At 42.0% G+C, this 11,274-nt stretch overlaps 1 protein-coding gene across 1 annotated transcript in view; it reads left to right on the forward strand.

Annotated features, from left to right (window-relative positions):
* Positions 1-11,019, forward strand: part of LOC147880276 (uncharacterized) — a 64,998-nt gene extending 53,979 nt beyond the window's left edge. Inside the window, exons 5-13 of the mRNA XM_087371070.1 lie at positions 7,449-7,500; positions 7,619-7,740; positions 7,845-7,976; positions 8,132-8,224; positions 9,192-9,335; positions 9,722-9,829; positions 10,008-10,059; positions 10,171-10,457; positions 10,594-11,019. Of these exons, the coding sequence (XP_087227196.1) occupies positions 7,449-7,500; positions 7,619-7,740; positions 7,845-7,976; positions 8,132-8,224; positions 9,192-9,335; positions 9,722-9,829; positions 10,008-10,059; positions 10,171-10,457; positions 10,594-10,737 (1,134 nt within the window). The 3' untranslated portion in view covers positions 10,738-11,019. The remainder of the gene's footprint in view (positions 1-7,448; positions 7,501-7,618; positions 7,741-7,844; positions 7,977-8,131; positions 8,225-9,191; positions 9,336-9,721; positions 9,830-10,007; positions 10,060-10,170; positions 10,458-10,593) is intronic.
* The last annotated feature ends 255 nt before the right edge of the window (positions 11,020-11,274 follow it).

Here is an 11,274-nt window from a genome sequence, read left to right on the forward strand (position 1 = left end):
ACGGAGGCTGCAGAAGAGAAATCAACCTGCTGTCTTTTAGAGTCTCGGGTCGAGTCCTTGCAGGAGTAGCTTTTAAGCTGGTCTTCCATGGAGGGGAGCAGGGCAAGATTAATGGAATTGCAGAAAAAACAGAGGTGTACGGTGGGGTTTGTACGGGCAGAGTGTACGGACAAAGTAGAGGGTGAGAGTACAGATTGTACGGGCTGTACAGACTGTACGGAGCGTACAGGTGTACGGAAGGAGCTGTACGGAACAAGCTAAAGGGTACGGGGATGCTGTGGGGGAGAGCAGAAACTGTACGAGAAGGGAAAAGTGGGTAGGAATGCTAGGCTGTACGGAAGGGGACAGGAGGGTACTGACATACAAAGGAAGTTTCAGAAAAGGTGTGGAAGTGACGATGGAAAAGGGGCGGAGATACTGAGGACTGCGCAGGGAGGGGACGGAGTAATCGTACGGCTGTGCAGTGGTCGTACGGCATCCGTACGTCTGTACGGGCGGGTCGCGATCCTGTACGGGATCTTGGGGAGGCTGTACAGCAGGCGGACAGACCCTCTCCTCTCTCTCTCTCTCTCACACACACACACTCACACACACACACCACACACACACACACGCACTACACACACACACACACACATACACACACACACATTTTTTTTGGGGTGAAAATTTTGATGGTTTATATTACAGAGTAACTATCCCAAAATGGGATGTGCCAAAATACATCAAGAGAAGATCTCTGTATAAGACAAGTATACATCAGAGTCTATGTAATGAGTTTGCAGATAGAGAGAGATGAGAAAGCAGGATCACGAAAGACACTATGATTTTTGTCCTTCCATAGAGTTCAGAGTACCCAGTAGTGAACCAAAGTGAAAAGTAAATCAAACTCCTGTCTAGGTGGGTGAATCCCAAAAAGCCAAAAAAACTTTCCAAAAGTAGCATTTGGAAATGTGGGTCTCAAATGCTGCCCAAGGAAGCCCAAGAAATCACGGGGTGTGGGAGCAATGCCAAAGAAGATGAGGCATTGATTCCGGTGGAGCTAAACATCTACGGCAAACGGCTGAAGCAATATGCCACCACTTTGTAGGATGATTCATTTGCGAAGATGATTTGCTTTGTGTGAGGCCTTCAATCAGGCAAGGATTCAAATATTTGCTTACATGCCCTTTTTTCTAGGAATCCGGCATGTGCTGATTTTCCCAGGAAGAATTGATCATACACAGCAAAGTTGATTTTAGGATATCCCAGTATGCAAGAAAGAATTCAATAGTGAGACCATCCCATCTTGGAGATTTCCATCTGCCACAGGTTTTACCACATCAAATAATTCTCTTTCAATGAAAGGACTTTCTAGCTCCAGAGCCTGTGTAGGAGAGATAATGGGAGAGACATGCTGTAACAGTTGGCTCCTGGCTGCGAGACCTCTTGTGAAGGGAGGTCTGCAATCCCAAATTGACTAGAAAAATGAGCAACTCATGCTGCAGCAAGTTGTGCTCGCAAACACCATCAGGCATAAGAGCATGGCAAATATTTGCAGATTGTCTCTTGTAATGTAGGCTTTTAAAGAATTCTTTGGATGAACAACCTTTATCCAAGAAAGCCCTTTGTCTTTCTTTGGTCTCCCATTTAGTGATTTTTCTATGATCTTTACTTCGCACAGATAGTAACTGACATAGAGATGTGCTTTCTTCCTTGGACAAAGGCTGAAAATGACTAAGCTCAGTCAAAGATTGGCAAGTATTTTTGGCCTGAGCAACAATGTCCCTTAAGGTCTTCATATAAGTTTTGCCATAATCTTGAATAACTGATTGCATTCTAGCAACAAAAGCATTCCAAGCATTATCCATATCAATGAGACTCTGATGCGAAAGAGGCTGACATGCATCATAGACCATTGCCTTATATGCATCATGCTCCAAATAACTATTGTTTACAATGAGCAGTCTTTTTTGTAACAGCCTATCATCTGGCATTTCATTTAAAGAAATCCTAAAATGAAGAGAGATTCAATGGGGGGAATGATTCCTCTTTTTTTTTTTTTTTGGGGGGGGGGGGTCCATAAAGGTCCACATATCTGCATTTGTGTAACAGGTTGCAGGAAATAAAGCAAAATGGAGCCTATAGCACAACGGATGGGAAAAACCAAAGGCTTCTCTATGTCCCACAACACACATAGCGGAATATCCCTAGTGGCCTGAAAGAAATCCTACCTCAGGACATGCAATACTCTGCCCAAAAGTGTTGCTAGGGCAGGAAGATGCAAAAGTAAAGAAACTAGTGGCGCCTTCAGGGTAATCCACACAGGACAATGAGTAAGTAGAGTAGCTACCAAATCAAACAAACGATCCCAAGGCATAACGTATGCAAAAGATTTAGCACCAAAGAGGCACCAGAGACACTAGCATGAGTCACCAATTTCTCTACCACATCAATCGAGGAGCAGCAAGCATAATAGAAACCTTTGCCAAAATGAAGACAAAGGAGGAAATATGATCAGGATCCAATGCAACATCAGCCCAACGATGATGAAGCTGATTGTTATAAATAACCCTGCCCATGAAATAAAGACAAATCTCAAGCTACTGGGCCTGTCAAAGAATGGAGAGCACAGGGGCGTAAAAGCATTGGCCACCCACATTTTGGCAGTGAGATTATCATAATGTTGTGGGTTGACCCTATAACAACGATCCAAGTGAGCCTGATAAGAAGAATGTGCATTGTGTTGGAATGTGTAGCCTGGCAAACATGGTTGCGATTCCTTCCAAAGATCAGCCAGAGTAATCAATAATTATGCCTTTTTGAGGCCAACATATGAGTACGACTAGATGTATTATCTCCCTGTTGAGGGGCACTATTAAAGTCTCCATAGAGGAAAGCATGGTGCCTCCACGGATATTGTTGCATATCATCCCAAATCATATTTCTACTATGAGATGGTTGTCATAAACCAAAGCAAATTCAAGATCTCTCCTTGAACAAGACAATGCATAACAATCATCTACCTTGAGTGTCATGAAAGGCAACAGTTTGCTGAAGATCATGCTTCACCAAAAAGACCACACCTGAAAAAGAGTGCTCTCCCGCATAAAAGATGTCATAGCCAGCAAAGTGACCATGTTGTCCCGCATACGTATGCTGATTGTGCTGTAGATCCACGATATCAAGCTGCAAATTATTGAGATACACCCAAACTAGCTTCCATTTTCTAGCATCACACAAACCCTGTACATTAAGTGCCAAACATTTGATTTGTGACAGCATATTTACAGTTTATATACAGCTGAAGCAAGGCTAAATCAAGTCTGCATATCCACCTCAGGATCAGGGCCTCTACCCTGAGGTGACACAAGCACCTGTTGAGAAGACGACAATCCACAATATCCTCTTTCGGGAAAAGAGTACGACTGGCTGTCACAGCAGCCGAAGTAATGCCAACACCTGCATTTCTTCAGGTGTATAGCCATTAGAGGAAGTCATGTGTGAGGCGGTAAGGGTCTCCTGGCTGAGATAACTTTTCTTGGATTTTGACGAGGTTCATTTGAAATTTTCCCTTTATTTGTGCTTGACAAGCAGAATGCATTGAAGCAGATACATTCCCATTAGTCTCATTAGCAACAATTGGTGCTTTGCCGTTATCTTGTGCTACAGAAACCTGTTTATTGCCTTTATTTTTGACTGCATAAGACCCGCCAGTATCCTTATTTGGCATTTGCATAAGGATAGCTACTAGTGGCATTTTTTGCACATGCAAAGGACATTGTAAAGCCATATGCCCAAATAATTTGCATTCAAAATAAACTCTTGCAAATAAACCCCACTTGAGCTTGTAAAAGGCACTTCCCATTTATAAAGCCTTTCTGTTACTGCTTGACCTAGAAAGGAAGGAGGGTTGGGAGTTATTAATATACAATTGGTAGCATACAAACTGGCAGCCACATGGATAATAAAAACCATCACCTCTCCTGACAGTGACTGGGCTAACCTCCTACTTAGAAACTTCAAATTTGTTAGATCCTACAGGGCCCCTAGGTGGAAGGACTTTCCTCTTCTCTCAGCTATTGGTAACCCAGAACCTTGCATGACTAAGGGGAGTCAGCTTTGGAAAACCTTATGGGGGGTCTTTGAACAGATCAAGAGTCATATTGTTCTCTTTGGAAAAGGGAGTTTCATGACTCTAGATTCAATCTGGGTGTCTGTTTTCTTTACCAAACAGCAATTAAGTGATGAGGACTTCCTAAAAGCATGGCAACTCTCAAAGAAGAGGCTAACCAACTGGGGAGATCTGTGGGACAAAACCAACCTCAAATGGAAGACGTGGCTAGAGATAAGAAGGGAATATGGACTCAGTAATGCAGATCAAGAGCTGGTTATGAGCAGATTACAATTGTGGGAGGGAGACATTACCTGGAAAGGGGGTAGGGTCTTAAACTTCACTAGAGAGTTTAACTGGGTTGGCAGTTCGTCTTTTTTACCTATACCTACTTCTTCTGAGGGCATTAAAGAGGTTGTTTCCACACTCAATGCCAGATGGAATCTTGCTGATGGTGAAAGGAAATGGGATAACATGTTTTGATTGATCTGGGATAGAAGGATACCAGTGAAAATGTCCACTCTTTTGTGGCTAATTTTGCATAAAGCTGTCTGGACTAATTGCAGAAGCCTCAGGATTGGTAAGGGAGATGACACTTGTAAATATTGTTTTGGACTCAAAGAAGACATATTCCATCTATTTATCTCATGCCCTAGGGCAAGAAAAGTTCAGAAGGTGGTTCAGTTAATGCTAGGGAACCAATCAACTGGAAGTTACTTCTCTTGGGAGATGCACTCAAACTGCCCTTTGCCACATGGGTGTATATCAGGGCACATGCTTTATGGTTTATTTGAATTACCAGAAATGCTTATTAATTTAATGATGAGGTCATGCATGCTGATCAATTGTTTTTGAATTGGTATGGAAGGTATTTTCTTACTAACTAATCACTACCTTCTGTGGTCTAGGTTGGATTAAGAATTCCATAACTTTAATGAATAGATTTCACAATTGCAGGCTGAACTGGAGGACCATATCAGAGATGGTGGGAGGTGCAGTGCTGATATTCAATCACAGCTCTTACCCTCCCTTTTCCCTGTCAAAGAAGAACCTACAATCTGAAAGGACACCATGTTCTTCTGTCATAAGGCTATGTGGATGCTGCTAGGTCACTAGAAACAGCTTTTTTTGGTCTTTTCGGTCTGATCAGGAGATATCTTGGCTATAGATTGTATATTCCTCTCTTGAGAGGGACTTTTGGTTTTTGAGGACCTTATTTGTACAAATCATATGATGATCATAATATAAACAAACTTTTTTTTCTGGAGAAAAAAAAAAGGCACTTCCCATATCAACATTGTTCACGGTAACAGAATAAGATTCATGTGTGGGATTACGAGTATCCCATAGAATGCAAAATCTAATTGAATTTCCATTTGTCCTTGGTGGACACACCACCTTGCCTAAAGAAGCTGCAATTTTTGGCAAAAGCAAGGCTAAACATTGAGGAAAATTAACCACCTCCACCCACACCGGACAACGATGTTGAATCAAAGCTTGATAATCCCTGGTGGGTGACCATGGCAAAACATGAACCATTTGTTGTCGGTAAAAAAGTGGATAATGTTCAAGGAGCATCTGTTTATGCTGCTCATCAACCATAATAACTTTAAAAAACCCATGGGTTGCATAGTGCACCTTACGAACAAAACAACCACCCAGTGTTCTGGTCAACCAGCTACCCACATCTGCTGCAGCTGGCATACGATCTGGGAAAAGATAATTACAGCATGCTTTGCATATTCATGCACTGGATCCACTATATCATCAACCTCCACCATAATCCAAACAGTGGGTGCGGAATCTTTCCAATCCTTGCGGGTACCTTCAAAACCCTCATGCATAACATAAAAAACCAGCTGAGCCTCAAGCGAGGCATGCACAGGGTCATCCTGACCCGAGTCCTGCTTTTGTTTCTTGTGTGAATATATCTTCATTGAAGTCATGTAACTGAAAGGAGAGAAAAACAAAGGAGAAGACAGGAAGAGAAGGAAGACTTCATGTAGAACGACAAAAGAGAAAGGGCCCAGAAAAGAGGAAGCTTATGCATAGGATAAAGAAGGACAAGAAGGAAAATAGGAATATCCCACAAAGAGTCACATATAGGTTAGAAGTAAACGGAAAACGGACGAACAAAGATGCGAGAGAGAGAAAAAGAGAGAGGCGTTGGAGATGAACCTTGAAAACGACATACAACACGGCAAAAGAGACGTACGGTAGGGTACGAAACCAGGGAGAGATGATGCAAGAGCTGCTGGTGAGCACGGGACCCCAGACAAGAACGTAGGGATGATGCGGGACCTTGGACGAGGCTCCTCTTGGTCATGGGACCCTAGACGGGGCTGAAGTGAAGGCGTAGGACCTTGGACGAGGCTCTCAAGAGGGCACAAGACCCGAGGCAGAACTGCGGCAGCAAGGAAACGCCATGGCGAAACTCAGCAACCTCCACACCACTACACACACCGCTCAACGACACACGTGCGCACACACACACACACATACATAGACACATACATGCATACATAGATACATATATATATATGTGTGTGTGCTATACCATAAAGGTGTTCACCTGACTGCCAACTAAGGCTTTATGTAACTCCTACCGAAGAATCAAATGTTGTGGTCGCCGACTTTCATGGTTGAGAGGCCGTGCATATTCAAGCTCACCAAAATCCATTTGATGGTGCTACGGGGGGTCAGGGAACAAGGTCTCCTAGAGCTAGAGGCCTATGAGGGCCTATCCATCGGCTGCTGTCATGTAATATCATCTCCTTGTCCCCCAGCCCTGATGACGGTGTGATGTAGACCATTGTATCAAATGTTGAAAATATACTTTTATAGATCTTACCAAGCTGCACATTTTGGTCATACTTAATAAAAGTCTCTTTTTAGGGGAAAAATATTTTTATTTATACAATTTCACACTTTTTTTGGGATGTGTGTGCGTGTGTGTTTACTGGTTTCCATCTCTTAGCCCAAAGTTAGAATCCAAATGCTAGGATATGCATGCACAAGTTTCAAGGCTGAAAGGCTTTTTTGACTACATAGAAAACAAGTTGATCCTTGAGATCCAATAAGATTGCATTCATATCATCCAATGATTCTATCTCTACTTTAAGGAATAAGAAGTTAATAAATAAGAAATGGAACATAAGGATTCCGGATGAGGACAGCTCTTAAGTATTACGAATTATGGTGATTTGTATTTTTTCTGACAAAACAAGAGATGAAGTATGTGTTTGCTCTGCCTACGATTATAGTCTTGCATAGTTGGAAATTATGCTGACCATATCCACTTCATGTTTGCTTGAACATTATTGATGATTTGACAACTGATTGGTTATATTGATAGGACAAAAACTCTGCCGCTGATGCGCTTGCCAACACTGCAGTTGAGCTTCCTGGTCAGCTGCTTTCAGATTGTCTTCTGATGTTACTAGTTCAGATAATTTTTTTAAATTTCTGCCTAGATAACAATTTAAACTGTGCAGTTCCCCCGTTTCCCATTTTGTGTTTGTGCAGAGGACAAACTTGTAACCTGTCACAAGACAAAGGCTTATATCACAGTAACTCCATCAGGTGATGAGTATCATGGAAAGGTGGAAGTGCAGGTCTCAAGGAACATTGCTGCTAGTCGACATGAGGTTTGACAGTCTACTATTGCAATCTCTTGGTGGGGTTTTCATACATTTGAAAGTGCACCTTGCTAGGTGTAGCACTCATGGATTCGTGATATTCTTAGTCTTAGGTTGCTGCAGATCCAGAGATACCAGGGAATGTTTTTCGTCAGCAGTCAGATGCTGATGTTGCATATGAGCACGGGCCTAAGATGGATTATCAGGACTCGAAAGTTTCTTCATCTGCCTTGGAGGAAGGAGTGGTAATCTTGTAACCTTTTTTTCTGTGTTCCTTATGCTTTTTTTTCTATCACCAACCAAAGTGGTTGATGAAGTTAATGAGAAGCACTTCTCTGAAAAAGTATACCAAAATTTGGAGGAATATTGACAGTTGTTGGATGCATGGCTGCCGTGGCAGAAGTTTCACTGGCTTGAATATGATGGTGCATCCCAAGGCAATCCTGGCAAGGCTGGTGTGGGAGTTCTATTGCGCCATCCTGATGGCTCAGTGGTAGGCCTGTTTGCTAATTGTGACTGCGATTGGTATATTGAAATATTTCTTGACTATATTGGATGCATTTATGCAAGTTCTAATATTGTGCTGTGTGATGCTGCTGGGCACTTGGATATCACTGGTTACACAACAAAATGCTGTTGGTGCATCCTCATGTGTATGACTTTCCCAACTATAATTGATTAAGCATCCAACATACTAATATTAGAATAAGAATAAAGTGAGGATAAACTACCAAACTTCGTAAACATGTGCATATTTCCGTCTGTTCACAAACCGGACACAATACAAAAAGGAGATGCCCACCAAACCATGGTCCTCTGATCTTACCGAAATGTCCTAATATTTGCCTAGCACCTCTAGATCTCTGAGCCCGCGTGCTCCTTTGAGCTTATGTAGACTCTCTGTCCAGTGATCCCTTCCGCCTTGCTGTCCGGGTAGCTCATGCTAGGGAATATCTGATTACCGCCCACATGATTATTCTAATATTGCCTCCATGTTCCTTTTCCACTTTGGCATCAGCCATCTTTGCTATCTCCTTTTATGTATCATTCTTTAAAAACAGCTGGAGATTAATAGCCATCCCTAATGTGTACTGGGTCTATTTCTCCTCCCTTTGAATAAAGGGATTCTTTCTTTCAGCAGCACTATCTTGAGTTATCTTCAGGAACTTAAGGTAAAGGTGTGGAGAAACAAAGGGGTGGGAAGGAAAGCACAAGACCGGGTTTTGGATTGGTAGAGTACAGAAAGAGGCAAGTGCGGTAAGGAGTGGTAGGTTTGTCAGGACTTAAGAGATATTGCCTTTACTTTAATGTTAAGTGAACATACCTTTCTTTAAAAGGTTTGATTTATGGACACATTGATAGTAGTGTCATTGTTATTACAGTACCTAGTTAAATTTTTGCTGTTGGTTTGATGTTTAGCTGGATATCTGGGTTGAGACATTGTTGGTGGAACTGCACAGCAATTAGAGCTGAAGGAACGCTTAGGGACTGCAACACGTAATGCTGCCCATTACCAGGCCCTGGTGATTGGGCTGCGGACAGCACTTGATCGTGGCATCTCCCATATAAATGTACTGGGTGATTCTGATCTTGTCTTCAAGCAGGTACCCCACAAAATTCTTTCTTTGCAATTAGATGAACTGTAGTTTGTAACTTGTGGCCTTTCTTTTGGTGGTTTACTTGACCTAGGAATGTTCTGCAAGTGCTACTTTGTGGGTTCACTTTCTTCCTGTACTGCTTGATGAGCTTTTGAGACTTTGTGGGTTCACTTTCTTCCTGTATTGCTTGATGAGCTTTTGAGACTTTGTGCCATGAAGAAGGTGACAGAGTTTGTGCTATGCCATTGTAACCTGAGGTTTCTGTGGCCAGTTTGGGTTGAGAGACAGCCAAGGGACGTTTTGTCGTGGTCTAAATCTAACAAGGTTAATATTTTCTTCAACAGAAGAAGGAATTTCAAGGGACTAACATGGTGAGTTCTGTGATGAATCAGATGATGGGGCAATCCAAGGTTAAGAGTGAAGACTTGCGAGCTTTGTGGAAAGAGGCAAATGATTTGCGTAGGAGGTTCGAAAAATTTTCAATCAGCAATGTTGACAAGGTGACCTATTTCGAGAAGTGCATATGCAATAGATGAATATAGCTTTAGTCTGCCAGCGAAGACCCAAATGTTTTCAAAGTGGTTATTAAGACTGGAAAGAAACACACATGCTTTTTTCAAAGTTTTAAAATTTCATTCTATGTTGGATCTGATACCACTGGATGATGCTTTTGTGTAGGATCACAATACTGCGGCCCATGCTTTAGCAGAAGCTGCCATACAACTTTCTGGTACAAGCTCTTAGGTTCTGGTATCTGCTTGTTCAGGGTTCAGTCAGATTGATATACAATGCTTTTTGTCAATCAGAAAAATGAGGTGTTATCACCTTCTGCATTTTGTAGAGGCTTATTCCAATCCATATGCTGGATCAACATCATATGGGATGTCCAGAAAGAGTGGCACCCTAGCTCGAGGACAACAATGCAATATGCTGGATTCAACCAGAATGAAGCAATTAGATGAATCAGTGAATACAGCTAGCAATGCTCTCTTGGTCAATCGTCCTTTTCAGGCTCACTGTTCTCACAAAGTTATGCCTTTGTCTTCATACAATAATCAAGCTTGTGCAGTCCGTAGAATAACCACTCCCCGACCACGGAGCTTACCATTTTCTGTGGCTATATCAAAGGTAACTCTACAGTTTCAGTGATGCTGTAATATTTCTCAGTGCATTCTTACATAAGGCGTCTACATCTTGGAGCATTATAAGATCACTGTGGTTTCTTAACTCTGATATTTTCAATTTCCTTATTGTGGGCTTTCAGTGCAGTGGCGTAGCCTTGTTTGCAGCAACACAGTCTTTAGCTAGGGTTGTGGTGAGTTCTTGTTTCTTGCCTCATGTTATTGCAAATAGGCAATTTATTTTAAATACTGGTGTGGATAATTGTCCACCTGTGAGCATTCTGTAGCTGCTTCAGGTAGTACATTACTGCTTGGAAAGACAGAAGTCATATTTGGAGCAGTTGCATGTTGTGGGCATTACTTTTAACAGTTCTTGCCTTTTTTATTCTGGGGCCTAAGGTACATTCTTACAGGTTTCAGCCCTGGACTGAAAGCAAAATTTAAAAATATTTTTACCTGCATAGTAAATGGCAATTGCTCCCCTGAAATTTTACTTCCCCATTCATGACGGCTCATGTGCTTAATCACTAACTTATCATTAATTTTTGGCTTAGCAGTCTCCTCTACAGCTATTGTAGATCATTGAACAGCTGTCAATGCTGCTGATGATGATGCCAACTGTTCTGGCTGATGTGTATCACGCTGATAAATATGGTGTATCATTATTTCCTGCTTGTAGCTGCTCCCATACAATTGGACCAAAATTGCATACACATAGCTTCCTTTTGAAGTTCTTAGCCATAGGTGCTAAACCTTAATTCACTCATCTTACAGGTTTGAGGTTAGAAATTGTCTATCCTTGTGTGCTTTTGCTTGGGGTTACG

Source organism: Dipteris shenzhenensis, chromosome 32, assembly GCF_047967505.1.
Source record: "Dipteris shenzhenensis isolate YYH24624 ecotype China chromosome 32, Dip_SZ_1.0, whole genome shotgun sequence".
NCBI lineage: Eukaryota > Viridiplantae > Streptophyta > Polypodiopsida > Gleicheniales > Dipteridaceae > Dipteris > Dipteris shenzhenensis.